Source organism: Schistocerca americana, chromosome 10 (assembly GCF_021461395.2).
Source record: "Schistocerca americana isolate TAMUIC-IGC-003095 chromosome 10, iqSchAmer2.1, whole genome shotgun sequence".
NCBI lineage: Eukaryota > Metazoa > Arthropoda > Insecta > Orthoptera > Acrididae > Schistocerca > Schistocerca americana.
In genome coordinates, this window is record NC_060128.1 from 122,274,593 (window position 1) to 122,298,232 (window position 23,640).

The window sequence follows — 23,640 nt, forward strand, 5'->3', positions numbered from 1 at the left end:
GGATCGGTGGCATTGTGGATACGACAGTCAAAAGATTTCAGTGTAACTGCCTACCTTGTGAGTCCGAGCCCTTTCTCCACATAACGACTGTCACAGACACGAGGGTGCTACTCGCGTGCACAGTGCTAGGTTAATGGCGGCCTTGCTACTCACGACGGACACGAGGAGCCCCGTGGCAGCTGCCAGCAGCCCCCAGAGGCACACCGTCCAATCAGCGACCGCCAGGGCTGCCAACAGCAGCGCGCCAGTCAGCGGGTTGTTGCAGAACAGCACCTGCAGCACAAACGAGACACCACTACTGATGCAGCCAGTGCAGTAAAAGGATGGGAGGAATATTAAGGCATACTCTGAGACAAACCTGACTGGTATACAATCTGGACCGGAGGCCTCGCCTTTATTAAGTGATTTAAGCTGCTTCGTTACTCCGAGGATACCTACTTCTATGTTCCTCACCTTGGCAGCTGTTCCTGATTGGAATTCAGGAATATTTACTTCGTCTTCTTTCGTGAAGGAGTGTGCTCTGTGGTGTAACATATCGACTACTCAAGACTTCTGTTTCAAACATATCCAGCCTGCAGATGTGAAGTTTCATCGCATACCAAAAATAAGCTAGAAACTTTACAACTATAACGAACGTCTTCCTGAAGTCAAGGGATAGGGCATCAAGCTGGCCAGCGTTGTCTGCGGGCGGGCGCATTTCACAGGTCTTTTTTTTTTTTTTTTTTTTTTGTTTCCGCGGAATCGGTTTTGATTTTTCCATAATTCAAAATCGTCGCATTTCGTGAGCATGCAACGCGTTCCGTAATCCGGGCGTACCTGTCCGTAGCCGCGCAGCAGAGCGTCCAGAAACTTGAACAGCAGCCAGGGAGACTTGTTGTCCTTCTCGGCCAAGATGTCCGACAGGATGCGGCAGTCCCCGGCCACGTGCTGCCATTTCAGCTGAAAGGACCAGAAAAAAATAGGGATTACAATTAAAAACAGCATGGCTCGTAGACAATAACAGGAGCTGTGCGGTAGGCATCTTGTGACGCAGTGACAGCACATAATGCACGTGGCGAGGTCACAGCGTCTACACAGACGAAACCCCACCACAAAGGAACATGGTTCAATTGGCTCTGAGCATTATGGGACTTAACATCCGAGGTCATCAGTCACCTAAACTTAAAACTACTCTACTGGCCATTAAAATTGCTACACCAAGAAGAAATGCAGATAATAAACAGCTATTCATTGGACAAATATATTATACTAGAATTGTCATGTGATTAAATTTTCACGCGATTTGGGTGCATAGATCCTAAGAAATCAGTACCCAGAACAACCACCTCTGGCCGTAGTAACGGCCTTGATACGCCTGGGCATGGAGTCAGACAGGGCTTGGACGGCCCGTACAGGTGCAGCTGCCCATGCAGCTTCAACACGATACCACAGTTCATCAATAGTAGTGACTGGCGTATTGTGACGAGCCAGTTGCTCGGCCACCATTGACCAGACGTTTTCAATTGTGAGATATCTGGAGAATGTGCTGGCCAGGGCAGCAGTCGAACATTTTCTGTATCCAGAAAGGCCCGTACAGGACCTGCAACGTGCGGTCGTGCATTATCGTGCTGAAATGTAGGATTTCGCATGGATCGAATGAAGGGTAGAGCCACGGGTCGTAACACATCTGAAATGTAACGTCCACTGTTCAAAGTGCCGTCCAAGAGAACAAGAGGTGACCGAGACGTGTAACCAATGGCACCCATACCATCACGCCGGGTGATACGCCAGTTTGGCGATGACGAATACACGCTTCAAATGTGCGTTCACCGCGATGTCGACAAACACGGATGCGACCATCACGATGCTGTAAACAGAACTTGGATTCATCCGAAAAAATGACGTTTTGCCATTCGTGCACCCAGGTTCGTCGTTGAGTACACCATCGCAGGCGCTCCTGTCTGTGATGCAGCGTCAAGGGTAACCGCAGCCGTGGTCTCCGAGCTGATAGTCCATGCTGCTGCAAACGTCGTCGAACTGTTCGTGCAGACGGTTGTTGTCTTGCAAACGTCCCCACCTGTTGACTCAGAGATCGAGACGTGGCTGCACGATCCGTTACAGCCATGCGGATAAGATGCTTGTCATCTCGACTAGTGATACGAGGCCGTTGCGATCCAGCATGGCGTTCCGTATTACCCTCATGAACACACCGATTCCATATTCTGCTAACAGTCATTGGATCTCGACCAACGCGATCAGCAAGGTCGCGATACGATAAACCGCAATCGCTATAGGTTACAATCCGACCTTTATCAAAGTCGGAAACGTGATGGTACGCATTTATAATCCTTACACGAGGCATCAGAACAACGTTTCACCAGGCAATGCCGGTCAACTGCTGCTTGTGTATGAGAAATCGGTTGGAAACTTTCCTCATGTCAGCACGTTGTAGGTGTCGCCACCGGCGCCAACCTTGTGTGAATGCTCAGAAAAGCTAATCATTTGCATATCATAGCATCTTCTTCCTGTCGACTAGACTTCGCGGCTGTAGCATGTCAACTTCGTGATGTAGCAATTTTAATGGCCAGTAGTGTACTTAAACGTAAGGACATCACACACATCCATGCCCGAAGTAGTTAGTTAGTTAGTTAGTTAGTTAGTCCCGTCGACAACGAGGTCATTAGAGACGGAGCGCAAGCTCGGGTTAGGGAAGGATTGGGAAGGATATCGGCCGTGCCCTTTCAAAGGAACCATCTCGGCATTCGCCTGAAACGATTTAGGGAAATCACGGAAAACCTAAATCAGGATGGCCGGAGACGGGATTGAACCGTCGTCCTCCCGAATGCGAGTCCAGTGTGCTAACCACTGCGCCACCTCGCTCGGTGGCCGAAGTAGGATTCGAACCTGCGACAGTAGCAGCAGCTCGGTTTTTGACTGAAGCGCCTAGAACCGCTCGTCCACAGCGGCCGGCACAAAGGAAGAGAGAGAAATAAAATTAATCTTTTAATTCTGATCACCGATTCGAAACCCCAATAAAATATCTAGTAAATTGATACTAAACAGAGACTGATCGGTCAATTAATTAGTAAGTCGTCAGTTTTAATTAATAGCACTAAACTAATTTTCCCAGTCCGCTGACACTGCCGAGGCATTGTCCACATAGAGGATCATCAGTTGCAGGCAGAAGGATAATATTGGCGTTTCGCGCTTATTTGTCAAGATGGCGAAATCCTGCTTGATAGTAACCTACTTTGATAGTAGTGAGGTCCTAGTAACCGCGAGAGGATATCAGGATAGGCTATACAATACTGCGATAGCAACGAAACTAAAATTTTTTGGAAAATCAAACAAAGATAAGTTTTTTAAAAATTAAATTATTTTTGTTTTTCAGAATGTTTCCTTTAAAATCAATACATTTTTGTATTCGATGAATCCAGTTCTGAAAGCAATGATCCGATATTACAGGGCTTGTGTTTCTCCGAATTACGATGAAAAGTTACTGCGGACATGAATGAATGTCCAAAGGAACAACCACTGTGGCAAGTACAGTCGTTATGAAATACATTAAATGTATTCGCAGTCGCGAATATGGATGACCATCAGCTGCATAATCGAATGACGACAATGAAAATTTGTGCCGGACCAGAAGTCACACCAGCATTTCGTGGTGGACGGCATTATGGAAGGTTGGGTCTGGCCGTGAGTCGTGATCGAGTAGCCATATGGTAAGGCGGCCGCTCGGGATTAGCGAGAGCTACGGGTTCGATTCCCGGCCCGACACAAATGTTCATTCTCGTCATTCCATTATATAGCTGATGGTTATGCATATTAGCAACAGCGAATACATTTAATGTATTAAAGCAATGATGTCGCTCTGACTGAGACATAACAGAGGCCAAGGTCTGTTTGTTTTTTTTTCCCCCTAATAATGTTCCACTCCTTCATGTGATGATCAAAAAGTGATTCCACGCACATCATCTTTAATGTTTGGAAACTAAAACAAATCATAAGGTGCTGTTGCGGGATTCTATGGTGGGGGTCCATGGTATTGACCTCAAGCACATCCATATACTCAGTTGCTACTTCTGCTACATGCGTCGGTGCGTCGTCATGATGGAAAATTACTACTTTTTCTCTTACTTTTTCAAAAGTTTTGGAGTAAACAGACATCTGTGTACCAATCCACAGTACCGGAGTGTCTGTCTTCTAATGCTATAGTAACAGATTCTGTTCGAAAGACCAACTGAGCTGACTGACTTTTCCTTTTCAGGTTCGTAACAGTGATTCCAAGGGTCATTACTAGTAATGATATACGAGACAGAATCCGAAATGCTCCCTTGAAATCTTTCCAGAGTTTTGCTGCACCAATCAATGCGCAGTTGTTTTTGATCGGAAGGCAGTTTATGTCGAATCCATCAACACTAGAGTTTTCTCACGTCCAACAATGTAAGTAAACCCAATGAAACAGACGATCTCTTTTGAATACGCGGTACCAATTACAAATTGTTCCTTTAGACGGGGCTTCTTCGCCAAATTTATTTCCAAGGCGATCTTCAGATTGTTTAGGATCAATGAGGATTCAATATCATACAAATTCATAGCACTAACAAGTTCTCTAGTCATGTTCATTGGTTTGAATTAGCACAACCTTTAAAATTTTGACGCTCATGTGTATGTTTCCAGGTTTTTAATGTGTGCGAGTGTCTCGCGCATACCACAGGTGCCCTCTCTCGGTGAAACTGTCTGCCCTAGTGCTTCCACACCCTATTCATGCCAGTTCACAGGCTAAGTACTGACAGTATGCCGTGTTCGCATCGACCATCTCTTCATAAACATGCTGTACAGTTGGAGGTGATATTTTAATTTTATCTACGGACGACGACTGTTTTATGCACCTGCACTGCGGGATGTGACTGTAGCAAGTGACTAAAAGTTTTTGTGCTTGTAATAATTCGCTAATTTTCATGGTACTTAAAGCTATGAGGGTTTGTTTTTCTTTCTTTTATCTCAGTTATGTTGTAAAGTTTTTTGATAATGAAGGTGTTTCCCTGTTCGGGGGTATTTTTGCTTCTGATGAAGGTGTATTTAACTGTACCGAAACCATGGTCAAGGATTTCAATAAATCTTTATCCTGCAACTGTTTGGCTGTTATTATGCACAGTGAAGATTTTCAACAGTTGCTGCTTCAGCTATGTTTAAAATTTTGAAATTACAAGTAACGTAAGTTGGAACGATCACATAAATAATGTTGTGGCTAAAGCAAATCAAAGACAGAGATTCATTGGCAGAACACTTAGAAGGTGCAACAGGTCTACTAAAGAGACTGCGTACAGCATGCTTGTCCGCCCGATTCTGGAGTATTGCTGTGCGGTGTGGGATCCGCGTCAGTCTTCAAGAAGGGTCGTCGAGCAGATGCGCAAAACTATAGACCTATATCTCTGACGTCGATCTGTTGTAGAATTTTAGAACATGTTTTTTGTCGTTTTTCGAAACCCAGAGTCTACTCTGTAGGAATCAACATGGATTCCGGAAACAGCGATCGTGTGAGACCCAACTCGCTTTATTGTTCATGAGACCCAGAAAATATTAGATACAGGCTCCCAGGTAGATGCTATTTTTCTTGACTTCCGGAAGGCGTTCGATACAGTTCCGCACTGTCGCCTGATAAACAAAGTAAGAGCCTACGGAATATCAGACCAGCTGTGTGGCTGGATTGAAGAGTTTTTAGCAAACAGAACACAGCATGTTGTTATCAATGGAGAGACGTCTACAGACGTTAAAGTAACCACTTGCGTGCCACAGGGGAGTGTTATGGGACCATTGCTTTTCACAATATATATAAATGACCTAGTAGATAGTGTCGGAAGTTCCATGCGGCTTTTCGCAGATGATGCTGTAGTATACAGAGAAGTTGCAGCATTAGAAAATTGTAGCGAAATGCAGGAAGATCTGCAGCGGATAGGCACTTGGTGCAGGGAGTGGCAACTGACCCTTAACATAGACAAATGTAATGTATTGCGAATACATAGAAAGAAGGATCCTTTATTGTATGATTATATGATAGCGGAACAAACACTGGTAGCAGTTACTTCTGTAAAATATCTGGGAGTATGCGTGCGGAACGATTTGAAGTGGAATGATCATATAAAATTAATTGTTGGTAAGGCGGGTACCAGGTTGAGATTCATTGGGAGAGTCCTTAGAAAATGTAGTCCATCAACAAAGGAGGTGGCTTACAAAACACTCGTTCGACCTATACTTGAGTATTGCTCATCAGTGTGGGATCCGTACCAGATCGGGTTGACGGAGGAGATAGAGAAGATCCAAAGAAGAGCGGCGCGTTTCGTCACAGGGTTATTTGGTAACCGTGATAGCGTTACGGAGATTAACAAACTCAAGTGGCAGACTCTGCAAGAGAGGCGCTCTGCATCGCGGTGTAGCTTGCTCGTCAGGTTTCGAGAGGGTGCGTTTCTGGATGAGGTATCGAATATATTGCTTCCCCCTACTTATACCTCCCGAGGAGATCACGAATGTAAAATTAGAGAGATTAGAGCGCGCACGGAGGCTTTCAGACAGTCGTTCTTCCCGCGAACCATACGCCACTGGAACAGGAAAGGGAGGTAATGACAGTGGCACGTAAAGTGCCCTCCGCCACACACCGTTGGGTGGCTTGCGGGGTATAAATGTAGATGTAGATGTAGATGTAGACATACGGATGACATCGAAAAAGTTCAAAGAAGGGCAGCTCATTTTGCATTATCGCGAAACAGGGGAGATAATGCCACTGGCATGATACATGAATTGGAGTGGTAATCATCAAAACAAAAGCGTTTTTCGTTGGGACAGGATCTTCTCACGAAATTTCAATCACCAATTTTCTCCTCCGATTGCGAAAGCGTTGTGTTGGCACCCACCTACATAGGGAGAAATCATCATCACGATAAAATAAGAGAAATCAGGGCTCGTACAGAAACATTTAAGTGCTCGTTTTCCCCGCGCGCCGTTCGAGAGTGGAACGGTAGAGAGACAGCTTGAAGGTGGTTCACTGAACGCTCTGCCAGGCACTTTATTGTGAATAGCAGAGTTATCACGTAGATGTGGATGTAGATGGGTGACAATGCGTCATGTCACCGGACCACAATAGTTCGCGATGAATTTGGAGAACATCCTGGACAATTCGATGGAATGGTTTGCCCATCCAGACCGCCCGCCATGAATCCCATCGAACATTTATGGGTCATAATCGAGAGGCCAGTTTGTGCACAGAATCCTGTGCGGGAACACTTTCGCGACAATGGAGATCTCTAGAGGTGACATGAATCGGTATTTCTGCAGGAGACGTCCAGTGACTTGAGTTCAGGGCATGTCGGGCTGCTCCGCTACGCCAAGCAAGAGGAGGTCCGACACGATATTAGGACGTATCCCATTGACTTTTGTCAACTCAGCGTATGAGAAGCTGTTCGACCATTTTATCCCACTCTTTTTCACTCCCTACAGATAGTGACTGTGTTAGCTGGACTGCTGGTCGCACTTTGGAACTCACGACCCATCATTCCGCTGAATTCAAGCGACTTTTACGATCATCCTCCGAAATGCTCGACCGTCCCTCTTCGTCACTACAAGACGTCTTCCTGCTCTTGGTTCACCAGTGTTCGTTCCTTCGCGTTTCCGCTTCACAGTCGCATCAGCAACAGTCCAATAGGGTAGCCTTAGGAGGGTCGAAATGTCCCTGCTTTATTTTCTACTAGGGTGACATCCAACAACTAGTCCATATTTTAAGTCACTGTGATCTGACCGACCCACTTTGCTGTTTCCGCTTCTCCAAAGACAACACCGTACTCCACGGCCCCTTTTATAGTGACTGGTCCGCCTCTCGCGACATACGACACACTTTTTGATCAGATAGTGTTGATCTGTCGAAGGATGACATTCGTACCACGAGATAAGTGTACTCTACTGCAACTAAAATGTTACAGGCTCGAGGTTACGTAAAATAGGAGGGTTCGAACTTTAATAGTGGCAACTATTTATTTATAGGTCGTACAAAATAGATACGTCTTTCAAAGTTTTACTGACCTTCAAATTAGTCACCTTCATTGTGTATAACCCGTTGCCAGCGATGTGTAAGTCTTGGGATACTCTTAGCAATACCAGTTGTTTTGGCAATTCAAGCGACGCGGTCTATTGCCTGATGAATTTGAAGCAGTTCTGAAGCTTCAGTTTAAAAATCGAGTTGAACTTACGAGGATTGAAGTTAGGGGAGTGTAGTAGGTCGTATAGCACTTAGCAGCCCCATCAGTCAAACAAATCAGTAACAGCTTAAACTGTACCTGCTTGAGCATTGTCCTGCAAAATGATGGTCAGGTCCTGCAGAAAGTGTCATCACTTCTGTCTCTAAGCTGGTCGTAGGTTGTGTTCCAAAAACGAACAGCTCAGAGACAGAAGTGGTGACACTTTCTGCAGGACCTGACCATCATTTTGCAGGACAATGCTGAAGCACGTACAGTGAAAGCTCTTACTGATTTGTTTGACTGATGGGGCTGCTAAGTGAAATACCACCTACTGCACCCCCATGACTTAAAGCCCTGGTGATTCAACTCGATTTCTAAACTGAACGAAACACTTCACGGCATTCGCTTCAGAAGTGCTACAAATTCGTCGGGAAATAGACCGCGCCGCTCGAACTATCAACTCAACTGGCACTGCTAAGAGTATCCTACGACTTCCACATCGCTGGCAACGGGTTATACACAATGCTGGTGACTACTTTTAAGGTCAGTAAAACTTTGAAGCAAATATATATTTCGTACTAGCTGTAAATAAATAGTTGTCACTATTAATGTTCCAACCCTCGTAGAATCTGCAATAAACACACATTTTTAGGTTTGCGATTCCCCACTGCAGTTACCAATGTATAAGACATCCGTATGGGTTATTTTACAGACTTGTGTACAATGTAATACATGGACATGTCATATCCCCCACCTGCGACACGACTCTTTCGGCTCAGTTTCATAGGTTTTATGTAGCGTTTTCATCTTCATTTTTCTCGTCGAGTATCCTCTACCATCGATTAGACACTAACTTAATCAGTTCTATCTATGCTGGCGTCTGATTTTCAGCTGTCTTGAAATAAATGATAACTGGGACGTGCCGTTCTGATATGTCCTCTCCTGGTGGATGTTGACCTGAGCAAACATAAGGAGAGGCACGCTCAGCTTTCTGTAACAAATTTACTGAAATAAACTACTACTCCCAAGCATTTTAGTGTGAACTAAGTTTGCAACTTATTCAATTACTTTACTCTCGTATTAACGAAAGGACGCAGAAAGAGAGTTATTCAGAGAAGAAAAACAAGGATTGCTACCAGCAGTTGCACGAAGTTTAAATAAGAATAGCTCTAATGAAAGCTTTATCAGTACAACTTCAAATAAGAAAGAGTATTTTTAATTAAAGAACAGAAAAAGCAAAAAACATTCAGCATCTATATAAATGAATATTTAAATGTTCAGTTGTTCAAGGAATACGTGCGAATTTTTACATTGCTGTTGAAGCGCCATATAAATGTGTATGTATATATAATACACAAAGGTGATACCTTGTTAGCAAAAACCTCATGTTCATCTGTTTAAAAGCCTTAAATCCTCGAAGATTCTTCACCGATTGCTTTGAAATTTGACACAATGTTGCAGTCCAATACGTGTGCGTTTTATATACCTACTGGAGCGCCATGTGTAATATGTAAATATATATGTAATATATAAAACGAAACGTTTTTACCAAAAATCTCGAAAAGTTCAGTGCTTCAAATTATTACACGATACACTGATAGGCATTCAGACGGACATAGGCAATATATTTTTTAAACGCCATTGTTATGTTTATGGCCTATCGACTTATGATTGTAATATTACAACAAAGTCTGAATCGTGCGACTCTTGTAATCTTACCCATTCGCGTATATTAAAACTGCGCGAAACACTGTCTTTGAAGCTACTACCCTCACATATTCAACAACTGGAGTTGTCTCTCACACACCAATAACCCCAACCACTTTATCCATTCATCTTGAGTTACTTCAATTCCTAATCAAGGTTTCGATTTCCATAATATTTAATTAAGTCGGAGAATGGTGTACGAGGAGAGAGGTGGGGGGGGGGGGGGGGGGGGGGGGAGGAAATGGACATACAGAGGCTGGAGGAGGAGATCGAAAGAAAGAGAGGGTGGAGGGAGACGAAAATGAACAAAGAGAGGTGAGAGGACACCATAGGCGCAGAGAGGAAGCGGGCAGATGGAGAAGTAGTGGTACCTATATACAGCTGTATCTAGCAATTGCGAAGCACTGCTCGGTTTCAGACAATCACTCCGACATATGCTGTTAATACGCCGGCACACAAGCTAGCATTGTGAAATTAAACACATTACGAGGCACTGTAGAATATTGCATCAGTGTTGTGCGTGTTTACATTCATAACGGAAAAATATTGGAATCATGTCCTTTCTTTTTCCTTACTTTTTCATCTAACCAGACTGGGCCACAGTAACACGTGAACGGATGCAGCTAGTAAGAAAATAAAATGCTAAAACAGTGTACAAATGTATTAAAAGACTGTAAAATATGTGAAGTGATCCCTCATGAACGTGAGAGAAATCGTGAAATCTGGATAAGAATCAACAGGAAAACAATTACTTAATAGAAGCGCCAATAATAAAGTTACGTGAGAAAGAAGGGATGATACACGTTTCCCAAACTTGCTGTGGAAGTCAAAGTTAGTTTTGTGATAGTGTTTTATCATGGGCACCGACCTCTATAACGACCCTCTGTCACCTACTCCGTTAACCGCAACCACGAATAGGAGGGTGTAAAGCTGATTGGCACCTGAATTCCCGTTTACCGTAGCAATAGCAATAGCAACAGCTGTCGACAGCAACCTAATTACTCGATTGCTCTCGAGTTTTAAAAACATGTGACGTCACGGGAGCTCGCGGGAATGGAATTTTACCGCAGTCTGGGTGTGAATCGGACATTCTTAGAAGCTACAATCCTCCTTGAAGATGTTCTCCATAGACAGGTAGAAAATACTGAAGAAATTCGTTAGGCCACGGTGTTGTAACCGACAATATTCTAAAGTGTGTGATTGGTAGGAAGTAAGAGAATCTTACCAGTTTAAATGAATAAAGAAACAACATTTCCGGCCATGAAAGTCTACATTTTACCAAAGGGATCAGTGTCACGTGTTTCTCAACCCTCTTTTCCTTCATATGACACATCCTTGTCATACTTCGGCACACACAAATACTTGCATCGTAAACTATGCTGATCAGAAACCGCTAATACGCGACGCGTGGCATTCGTCCATCTTTCTATTTCCATCATCCGTCCGCCGAAATTGCGCGAGACAGCAATCCAATCTATAATAAATGATACTGAGCATTACGTAAAAGCTGGAGGATAATTTCGCAACTGATGAACACACTTGTTTCTTACCGAATCATATACATTATCAGTTAACACATCGGCTGCGAGATAACTCCTGTTTTTTCGTGCATGGATTTAATGTACAATGAAACTGTTGAAGTGCGGGGACCTTGTAAAATGCACTTTAACACCTGCAGAAATTCTCTTATCGATGATCAAATCTGTCATGCCTTCCTGCAGAAAAATTCACACTAACGTCGACAAAACCTTTAGCTGATCTGAGAATGATAGTTCCCTTTCCAAACGTATAAATTTCCAGATTAACAGGACTATCTACTCTACGACAGATACTTCGGTTACAGCCTTAATGATGAACATCGATTAAAGGCTTACGTGTAAGGTTACGCAGTGGTATAGCTCGTAAAATAAGTGTCGGAAACTTTAACCCCTGCTGCGAAAATCTGAGATATTGTAACGCACCGTTTCTAGTGTTTAGGACCGTCAGTAAGTCAGTCAAATGCTAGACGCCGAAGTAATTCGCATACACATCGCTAAGATAGAGTGCGTCTGGTGGCAGAGGGAACAGAATGCGAAAGGCACTCACGAAGCGCAAGACAGAAAAATACAAAAATGTGGAGTAACTGAATTCCACATACGCTCCTAAAATTTTCTACTGCCAGCATTGTATAGTTTGCAAGAACCGCAAGGAAATGGTAAAAGGCGTTTGAGCGCCTATTTAATCACATAGTTTCCCTCACAATACACAAGGTGTTCCACAGTGGTGTCAGTACAGAGATGTTTGACAAAAATAATCTTTTAATACCAGCTGGTTCATATACAGGTACGGTTTTATTCAGAACAGATTCCCAAATACGGGGTTATTACAAATGATTGAAGCGATTTCACAGCTCTACAATAACTTTATTATTTGAGATATTTTCACAATGCATTGCACACACATACAAAAATTCAAAAAGTTTTTTTAGGCATTCACAAATGTTCGATATGTGCCCCTTTAGTGATTCGGCAGACATCAAGCCGATAATCAAGTTCCTCCCACACTCGGCGCAGCATGTCCCCACCAATGAGTTCGAAAGCATCGTTGATGCGAGCTCGCAGTTCTGGCACGTTTCCTGGTAGAGGAGGTTTAAACACTGAATCTTTCACATAACCCCACAGAAAGAAATCGTATGGGGTTAAGTCGGGAGAGCGTGGAGGCCATGACATGAATTGCTGATCATGATCTCCACCACGACCGATCCAACGGTTTTCCAATCTCCTGTTTAAGAAATGCCGAACTGGCATTCTGCTTTAGCCTTTTCCGTAAGATTTTCCAAACCGTCGACTGTGGTACGTTTAGCTCCCTGCTTGCTTTATTCGTCGACTTCTGCGGGCTACACGTGAAACTTGCCCGCACGCGTTCAACCGTTTCTTCGCTCACTGCAGGCCGACCCGTTGAATTCCCCTTACAGAGGCATCCAGAAGCTTTAAACTGCGCATACCATCGCCGAATGGAGTTAGCAGTTGGTGGATCTTTGTTGAACTTCGTCCTGAAGTGTCGTTGCACTGTTATGACTGACTGATGTGAGTGCATTTCAAGCACGACATATTCTTTCTCGGCTCCTGTCGCCATTTTGTCTCACTGCGCTCTCGAGTGCTCTGGTGGCAGAAACCTGAAGTACGGTTTCAGCCGAACAAAACTTTATGAGTTTTTCTACGTATCTGTAGTGTGTCGTGACCATATGTCAACAAATGGGGCTACAGTGAATTTATGAAATCGCTTCAATCATTTGTAATAGCCCTGTAGTATGTAGCGATGGATAAGTTTCAGATTAGGGCGCATGGCATCTGGATCTGTTCTTCACAACTTGCGAGCACCAGATGTGTCATTCCACATTCAGATGCTAAAAAGAACACAAATACAGAAATTTGTTTAAAATCTTACACAACGCAATTTAAAAAAAAAAAAAAAATCAAGTTGCAGCAAGAACTTCCAAAAATTTCGTTATTGCGACATACTGATTAACAACTACCCATTCTGAAATACTTTGCAGTATTCCGGTTGTACCTCATAATTTTTGTATATTTTCAGATAAAATACTAAGCTTAAAAGCTTTCTGCACATTCAGTTCATTGTTCCCTAGTGAGCCGCGGCGCCGTTAAGTTAGTAGACCTGTCTGGCGGCACTAGCTCAAGGGTAGACATGGATTACAAGTGTTGGAGGGAGAGAGAGAGAGAAAGAGAAAGAGAGAGAGAGAGAGAGAGAGAGAGAGAGAGACGAGCACTCAAGTTATATTTTGTGATGGAGTAAGAAGTGTTTGGACCATGTTGTGTGCCGGAAATAATTTTCTTATATTAATTTTCATTTGTGGAGAGATATTTAGTAAATTCATTCAGAGGACTTCAAAAGGAACTGTAAGAGGGCATTTGCCGAGACATCCAAGCATTGTAATTAATTTGGTCAGGAATTTAGAATTAGAGATTTTTATGATAACGATGTGTGACGATTTTTCTACGAAGATGGATAGAATATGTGTTTGTAAGAAAGTAAAGAGAGTTTGTTCAGGTTTTTCCACTGTTAATGTAAAGTTAATTTTTAATATCTCAATTGTTCAAATATTTTGTCCTATTGATGTAAAGTTTTGTTAATGTAGTTATTTTACTGTTTTTCCATCAGTCAGCATGCATCTCCGCATTTCATTTTCCATATATACACTCCTGGAAATTGAAATAAGAACACCGTAAATTCATTGTCCCAGGAAGGGGAAACTTTATTGACACATTCCTGGGGTCAGATACATCACATGATCACACTGACAGAACCACAGGCACATAGACACAGGCAACAGAGCATGCACAATGTTGGCACTAGTACAGTGTATATCCACCTTTCGCAGCAATGCAGGCTGCTATTCTCCCATGGAGACGATCGTAGAGATGCTGGATGTAGTCCTGTGGAACGGCTTGCCATGCCATTTCCACCTGGCGCCTCAGTTGGACCAGCGTTCGTGCTGGACGTGCAGACCGCGTGAGACGACGCTTCATCCAGTCCCAAACATGCTCAATGGGGGACAGATCCGGAGATCTTGCTGGCCAGGGTAGTTGACTTACACCTTCTAGAGCACGTTGGGTGGCACGGGATACATGCGGACGTGCATTGTCCTGTTGGAACAGCAAGTTCCCTTGCCGGTCTAGGAATGGTAGAACGATGGGTTCGATGACGGTTTGGATGTACCGTGCACTATTCAGTGTCCCCTCGACGATCACCAGTGGTGTACGGCCAGTGTAGGAGATCGCTCCCCACACCATGATGCCGGGTGTTGGCCCTGTGTGCCTCGGTCGTATGCAGTCCTGATTGTGGCGCTCACCTGCACGGCGCCAAACATGCATCCGACCATCATTGGCACCAAGGCAGAAGCGACTCTCATCGCTGAAGACGTGTCGTCTCCATTCGTCCCTCCATTCACGCCTGTCGCAACACCACTGGAGGCGGGCTGCACGATGTTGGGGCGTGAGCGGAAGACGGCCTAACGGTGTGCGGGACCGTAGCCCAGCTTCATGGAGACGGTTGTGAATGGTCCTCGCCGATACCCCAGGAGCAACAGTGTCCCTAATTTGCTGGGAAGTGGCGGTGCGATCCCCTACGGCACTGCGTAGGATCCTACGGTCTTGGCGTGCATCCGTGCGTCTCTGCGGTCCGGTCCCAGGTCGACGGGCACGTGCACCTTCCGCCGACCACTAGCGACAACATCGATGTACTGTGGAGACCTCACGCCCCACGTGTTGAGCAATTCGGCGGTACGTCCACCCGGCCTCCCGCATGCCCACTATACGCCCTCGCTCAAAGTCCGTCAACTACAGATACAGTTCACGTCCACGCTGTCGCGGCATGCTACCAGTGTTAAAGACTGCTATGGAGCTCCGTATGCCACGGCAAACTGGCTGACACTGACGGCGGCGGTGCACAAATGCTGCGCAGCTAGCGCCATTCGACGGCCAACACCACGGTTCCTGGTGTGTCCGCTGTGCCGTGCGTGTGATCATTGCTTGTACAGCCCTCTCGCAGTGTCCGGAGCAAGTATGGTGGGTCTGACACACCGGTGTCAATGTGTTCTGTTTTCCATTTCCAGGAGTGTATGTTGGACAAAGTAGTGCGTTCAATGATTCGGCTTAGTACGAAGGGTCTTGATGTTTTGTGGGTAAGGCTCGTCTTCTTTTAACGCCTCACCATATTACAGTTGATTAGACACTGCTGTGACACTCTGACGTGGAGTAAACGAACCAATGACGAATCGTTCACCTCTTCTCTGTCTAGCTTCTATTTATACGTCTAACCCAACTTAATAAGGACGCACACCACCGAACAATATGCAAGAATTCTGTCGAACAAGCGTTTTGTAAACGAACTGTTTCATGCATAAATTATGATTCCTTAAGGTACCGGCCCAGACGTTCCGCTAGTTAATGGAATGAAACTTAGATTCTAAAGAATCTGACAGGAGAGAGAAGGAAAGGTTGATAGCATAGAAGAAATTTGAAGAGGAACATGGCACTGTTTACAAACATAGAAAAATTTAGCTTCACTAAAGTATTTATTTCATTTGGTAAAAGCTTATGTGAGTTGCACAGGATTTGTATAGAACTATATCTCAATGTATTTGCTGTGATCTGCTTCTCGGAGCTTCTGACCTATATGAATAATTTGAAGTGCACTTGTTCCTGATTCCTTATTCTTGAACTGCCTAATTTCTGTTTTCTCACAATTTAACTTTAAACTATTCAGATGAAACCATTATTTAGATATGATATTTGGTGGAATTTTCTCCATCCTGTCTGTTTTGGTGAATCCCATCATATCATTTGAATAGTACGAGAATTTAAATTTACAGGTGAGCCATTTACATAATAAATGAAAAGTATTGGGCTCAGAATTGAACCTTGGGGGACACTTTGCGAAACTGATTTCCATTGTGAGAAATGATTTCCATTGCTTGACCCTATAACAGTCCTTTGTTTCTGTGATGACCACAAGTGCAAAATTAGATAAATTCTGGGTAATGGTGGTGGGGACCACCATTACTTCCTCTTGTGTATCGTCCGCAAATGAAATAAAAATGAGGGGAAGGGAAGGGTAGGAATGTCGTACAATATATACCCTCCACCACACACCGCACGGCGGCTTGTAGAGTACAGATGTGGACGTGGACACAGATGTAGGATCTGATTGTGCTCCTCTTAATCTGTTGCGATGGTTTTACTTTTATGCTTACTAGCTGTTGTGAAATCTTTTCCCTCAGTGTGTTCAACATGTAATTGCGCTACTTTGCCGACACGCCACACGTGGTAATACTCAGAACGCTGTACCCATCTGTTGCGTCTGTACAGCATGCACTGACTTACGTAGAAGGACACTGCAACGCCTGCCGTACTACTGGTTAGAGGAACACTACGAACTCATTCAACTGGAGGCAGTATTGCCTGTCCCGTGATCTAGTATAAATTAGGAGAAACAATTTATGTGGATGTTCAGCTGATATGTGCTCTTTACGGATGTGAAAACTGAGCGCTGTTAAGGCCAGGCAGCCGGCCGGAGTGGTCGAGCGGTTCTAGGCGCTGCAGTCTGGAACCGTGCGACCGCTACGGTCGCAGGTTCGAATCCTGCCTCGGACATGGATGTGTGTGATGTCCTTAGGTTAGTTAGGTTTAAGTAGTTCTAAGTTCTAGGGGACTGATGACCTCAGATGTTAAGTCCCATAGTGCTCAGAGCCATTTGAACCATTTAAGGCCAGGCAGAAAGGTTTAGAACTGGTGAAAATTTGGATCTGGGGAAGGATAGCCAGTAGCAGGTGGACAGACAGAAAAAATTAAAGATATTTTGAAAGAAACCAGTGAGCACTGAAAGCTCATAGCAGTTAACATGAATGTCTGAAAGAGCATCTACTGTTGACGATACGCAGCTGCACAAAATATTTCTAAATTAATTCGCTGACTGCAATTTCTTGACATCAACTGTGCTGGGTATAGATTTAGTACCCAGTAGCGAAATATCAAAGTTTGTACCTATCCGGGACTCGAACCCGGATTTTACTCTTATTGTTAGCGGTTGCCTTAACCATTTCGTCTGTTGCGAGCTTTAGGTGTTGAATTTACTGATCTACGACCTAAGGATGAGGACAGTGTGACATACAGTATGTAAGTGTGGGTCGGTCAGGGGAGCGTGCACAAGCAGCTAATACAGCTGAGGTCTAGGAAACCGCAGCTAGAGAATTAATTTCGAAGTACTCATAGCAAAACTTCAAAACACGAAAACGAAACTTTTGGGGCATTTGTTTCGACAGAGTGTTTCTAAAAGACGCTTTGTAACAAAAGATTTTGGGAAAGAAAACTTTAGCTCGCGCAAGGAAGAAAATAGTCGAAGACCTAGTAGAGGTAAAAAAATGCCTAAATAATGTAGAATGAGGACATCCTAGAACAGCTGAAAACTGAGTCAGCGACAAGGCTTCACCTTCCCTATGAAGAATAAAAACGATATCAAGGCCTAGTGTGAAATACGTATGATGGCGTCAGAGTGTGGAAACTTTTCGGATTTTTCACTTTTTCCCTGGCGTAGATCTTCCATTATGCGACTAGCAGGCAACTTTTAGCTACAGTTTTACCGTCACTTTCGCAAAGAAAAATGACCTTAATTTTTCAAATGCTTTGCTGAATTTTAGCACAGTTTATATTGTAGCCTCATCATTGTCTCTGACTTATTTTAGGACACAAGGTATCTTATTTATAGCAGTCTTTGTGCTGGGGTGTTTGTGAAAACCGGACTGAAATTTGTCAGACAAACTGAATATGGTACAACCACTGCTCCATGTCCTCTCGCTTGCACTGACCTACAGGGGCTGTACAAAAAGCTAGTGGTAATGCTCATGCGGTGGACGCTTCTGTAGACAAGATAGTCGAGGTGTTCTGCATTGCAAGAGGCACTGTATCGAAGATTTATACCACATGCTCGGAAAACAGAAAAACTGTGCTGGCGTAAGGTGTCACCAGCACTTCGATCGGCAAAAAGGTTGCGAGAAGATCGATAGTAGGACTGGAGCAAGCGAACCTGTCAGGGGAAAGGCCAAAGACAAACTTGCAAGACACACGCCGCCAACGCCCTCTCGACCGCCAGTGAGTCACCAAGTCGAGCCATCAGTCACAGCCGAGGCTTGCAGTCGCAGAGTCTCAGCCTCGGGCAGCACATAGCGGCCAGAGTAGTGTGCAAAGCGTACTACACCAGCAGTGAGGCTAACGTGGACTATTAGGGAGAGCTTGTACCACAATAGCTGGAGTATCTTCAGTTCAGTAGCTTCCTGTTTATGTTAATAAAGAACCCTGTCAATGCCTGTGTGCAGTTATAGAAAGAGGATATCAGCCACCAAACAGAATCCTCTCCTTGCTTCCCGTGATACAAGCCCACAGTGACAGCGAGACGACACAAAAAGAACATCATACGCTGTGTCACAACGCGGACGAAAGTGTGTGTCTACTTCGTGACATACGATCATTGGAGAGGACTGTGACGAAAAATAAGAGACACAAAGGGATTACAGACATTGACTACGGACGGGTATTGAGTGAAATTGATGAGCGAACTTGAAAATTTGTGCCGGAGTAAGCAAGATACCAGGGTTTGGAATCTCAGTCCAGCTCGCAGCTAATGTCCATAATTGCTTTGTGTCTTAATTCATAATGGTCACTGAGTGAAAAAATGGTGTCTGTTCTATCGGAAATGTCCAACACCAGATTATATACAGGGTGGTCCACTGATCGTGACCATGCCAAATATCGTATGAAATAAGAGTCAAACGAAAAAACTTCAAAGAACGAAACTTGTCTAGCTTGAAGAGGGAAACCAGATGGTACTATGGTTGGCCCCCTGGATGGCGCTGCCATAGATCAAACGGATATCAACTGGGTTTTTTAAAAAAAATAGCAACCCCATTTTTTTTATTACATATTCGTGTAGTAAAGAAATATGAATGATTTAGTTGGACCCCTTTTTTCACTTTGTGATAGATGGCGCTGTAATAGTCACAAACATATGGCTCACAATTTTAGACGAACAGTTGGTAACAGGTAGGTTTTTTAAATTAAAATACAGAACGTAGGTACGTTTGAACATTTTATTTTGGTTGTTCCAATGTGATACATGTACATTTGTGAACTTATCATTTCTGAGAACGCATGATGTTACAGCGTGATTACCTGTAAATACCACATTAATGCAATAAATGCTCAAAATGATGTCCGTCAACCTCAGTGCATTTGGCAATACGTGTAACGACATTCCTCTCAACAGCGAGTAGTTAGCGTTCCGTAATGTTCGCACATCCATTGATAATGCGCTGACGCATGTTGTCAGGCGTTGTCGGTGGATCACGATAGCAAATATCCTTCAACTTTCCCCACAGAAAGAAATCCTGGGACGTCAGATCGGGTGAACGTGCGGGCCATGGAATGGTGCTTCGACGACCAATCCACCTGTCATGAAATATGCTATTCAATACCGCTTCAACCGCACATGAGCTATGTGCCGGACATCCATCATGTTGGAAGTACATCGCCATTCTGTCATGCAGTGAAACATCTTGTAGTAACATCGGTAGAACATTACGTAGGAATTCAGCATACATTGTACCATTTAGATTGCCATCGATAAAATGGGGGCAATTATCCTTCCTGCCATAATGCCGCACCATACATTAACCCGCCAAGGTCGCTGATGTTCCACTTGTCGCAGCCATCGTGGATTTTCCGTTGCCCGATAGTGCATATTATACCGGTTTACGTTACCGCTGTTGGTGAATGACGCTTTGTCGCTAAATAGAACGCGTGCAGACAGTGTATCATCGTCCCGTAATTCCTCTTGTGCCCAGTGGCAGAACTGTACACGACGTTCAAAGTCGTCGCCATGCAATTCCTGGTGCATAGAAGTATGGTACGGGTGCAATCGATGTTGATGTAGCATTCTCAACACCGACGTTTTTGAGATTCCCGATTCTCGCTCAATTTGTCTGCTACTGATGTGCGGATTAGCCGCGACAGCAGGTAAAACACCTACATGGGCATGATCATCTGTTGCAGGTCATGGTTGACGTTTCACATGTGGCTGAACACTTCCTGTTTCCTTAAATAACGTAACTATTCGTCGAACGGTCCGGACACTTGGATGATGTCGTCCAGGATACCGAGCAGCATAGACAGCACACGGCCGTTGGGCATTTTGATCAGAATAGACATTCATCAACACGATATCGACCTTTTCCGCAATTGGTGAACGGTCCATTTCAACAAGGGTAATGTAGCACGAAGCAAATACCGTCCGCTCTGGCGGAATGTTACGTGATACCACGTACATATACGTTTGTGACTATTGCAGCGCCGTCTATCACAAAGCGAAAAAAATGGTCCAACTAAAACATTCATATTTCTTTACGTACTACACGGATATGTAGTAAAAATGGAGGTTCCTAGCGGGCATTTGCTGGGCAAGCCGGATTTCCAGAAATACTCATCAGTGATGCAGATGCCCGTAACAGGAAAATGTGGTACCAAAGCCATAAAACCTTGACTGTGGAACAATGGAAGAAGGTAATTTGGTCGGCTGAGTCTTTATTCACACTGTTTTCAACTTGTAGCCGACGTTAGATGCGAAGACCGAAACGTGGTGGGGGTTCGGTGAAGATTTGGGCATCCGTATTGTGGTATTCAGTGGGCCTCATGGTTGCTCTCGAAGATCGCATCACTGCCCAGGATGATATGACCAGTTTAGCTGACCAGGTCCCTCCCATAGTACAATGTCTGTTCCCCAATGGTGACACTGTGTTCCAAGACGGCAGGACGTCTGTTCAAAAAGTTTGCATTGTCAAGGACTGGTTGTGGGAGCACGAGGACACACTGTCGAATCTGCCCCGGCCACCCCAGTCACCAGATCTCAATATTATTGAGTCTTTGTTGACTACTTTGGAGAGAACCATCGCCGTCCACATCCATCGTTGTTACCTGAACTTGCCACACTTTGAAGGAGGAACTGTGTAAGATCTCTTTGGAAGCCACACAGGACCTGTATTCATTCACTCCGAGACGAGTGGAAGCTGCTTTGAATGCCAAAAGTTTTCCCACCCCGTATTAGGCATGGTGATGAGCTGTGTTTTTTATGTTTCCCTATTTTTGTCAACGCACTGTACATAGCGACCATAACATTATATTTTTACTTCTACGTAAATTACTTCTCAGCTCTGGCATCAGTATACCATACAATGCCATAGTTTTACCACGCCTTCGTACTTCCATAATCAGATCACGTTTCTGGCGGACATAATTGACTGACTTGAAGTACCTGTTGACCGAGGAACTGATGACTTCGCTATTCATTCCCTTTGTCCCAATCAACCAACCAATCAACTGCACAAAGTCGCACTATTGCATTCCCCCACGATCACGCCACTGGAGGGCTCAAAACAGGAGAGCTGAAGAAGCATGAGTAGCCTGTCTTTTGATGTTTCGCATCATGTTCAAAGTTCTTGATTCAAAAAAACTTTACCCTCAGCCGAATGTTTTGGTTTATTTTATATCTCAAATGCTGCCAGTTTCGGCAACTCAGTATTGCCATCTTCAAGCTCTTGCATAATAAAGGGTGATATATGGCTGTATAGTTCAAGTTTACAATTGACAGGTATCCATAATGGCGCTTAAACTTAAAAATAGTGGAAATATTATCGTTAAATCATGTCTATGTGTAGACCGAGCAGAAATATGCTAAAATATAATTATATATTTGTTAATAACATTAAATGAAACCTCTCTGTATATCTAGCAAAATAGATTGAAACTCGTGTACACATTTGTTATTCATAAAAGTATTTTTCATGACAGAATTACTAGGGAGCATGTAGAATCATTAAAAAGATCAGCACTAGACGGCGTACAGTCAAGAGCTGCGTACAAACAAAGCGCGTCATTTTTTTTAAAGTAGTGAAATCCTATAAAATTCTTTTAGATGAGGGATCGCCTAGTGTATATCAATCCCAATCGTTTGTTTAAAGTAAAATGTCACATAATAAAGTATGAATTAGAATAGTTTCCATATTTACAGCTTAGGCAATATCACAAACGGTAAGACAAATAGTTGTCACAGTATCAAAAATAACTTGACACAGAACCCAATGGGAATCGACGTATTAAGAGAAAACAGCATGCATAGCGAACACTAAGAATATTGACAACTAACTGGTGGCCTAAGTTATACAGTAACTCGAAATAAAAGATATGATTGGTTTCATTTATATCCCTGAACAGGTTACCATTTCCACAGCGAACTAAAAAAGCAAAGTCAAATCCTACTTAAGCAGGGTGTGTCCATAAAGTCCACACCCGACTACTTCATACAGTGTCATTAAGAATTCCTAACACGACCTATCTATGGATGGCAAACCATCTAAATACTAAGATTAACAGGTTGTGTAGTGACAAGGTAAGTGGACACAGAAAAGAATAAAAGGTAAATAAGTATACGAAGACCACTATATTTTCGAAGTTGAAGCCCAAAAAAGGAATATCATCTTCTAACTCTATGAATACCTAACACATCAATTGTAAAAACATCACTACAACCTCTCTAAACTGTGTGGAGAAGTAAGAAGCACGCTAACACGCTGATAAACTAACCGGCTCCTAATCATACTCGTCAGATGTCGAGGCATACCGAATTCCCACAAGTGAATTGGGGACTGTGTCAGTTGGGTCTAAATGGCCAAGGGAAGACAAAAAACTTCACTGTGCTGAGTATAAAACTAGCATAAAAGATACCATTAACCTAAAAACATGATCATTAGTAAATGGTGTCTACCATAGGAGTAGACTGCTGTAAAACGGATGAGCCGGCCGGAGTGGCCGAGCGGTTCTAGGCGCTACAGTCTGGAACCGCGTGACCGCTACGGTCGCAGGTTCGAATCGTGCCTCGGGCATGGATGTGTGTGATGTCCTTAGGTTAGTTAGGTTTAAGTAGTTCTAAGTTCTAGGGGACTAATGACCATAGTGCTCAGAGCCATTTGAACCATTTTTTTGTAAAACGGATGCTTTGTTTGTATGGAGCTCTTGACTGTATTCTGTCTAGTGATGATCTTTTTAACGATTTTACATGCTCCCTAGTAAATCTGTCATGTAAAATAGTTTTATGAATAACAAATGTGTACACATGTTTTAAT

At 43.7% G+C, this 23,640-nt stretch overlaps 1 protein-coding gene across 1 annotated transcript in view; it reads right to left on the reverse strand.

The window, feature by feature from the left end:
* LOC124552289 overlaps nucleotides 1–23,640 on the reverse strand; it is a 151,132-nt gene that overhangs the window by 55,735 nt on the left and 71,757 nt on the right. Inside the window, exons 2-3 of the mRNA XM_047126566.1 lie at nucleotides 817–939; nucleotides 154–273 (exon numbers count right to left, since the gene is read on the reverse strand). Coding sequence (XP_046982522.1) covers nucleotides 154–273; nucleotides 817–939 — 243 coding nt within the window. The remainder of the gene's footprint in view (nucleotides 1–153; nucleotides 274–816; nucleotides 940–23,640) is intronic.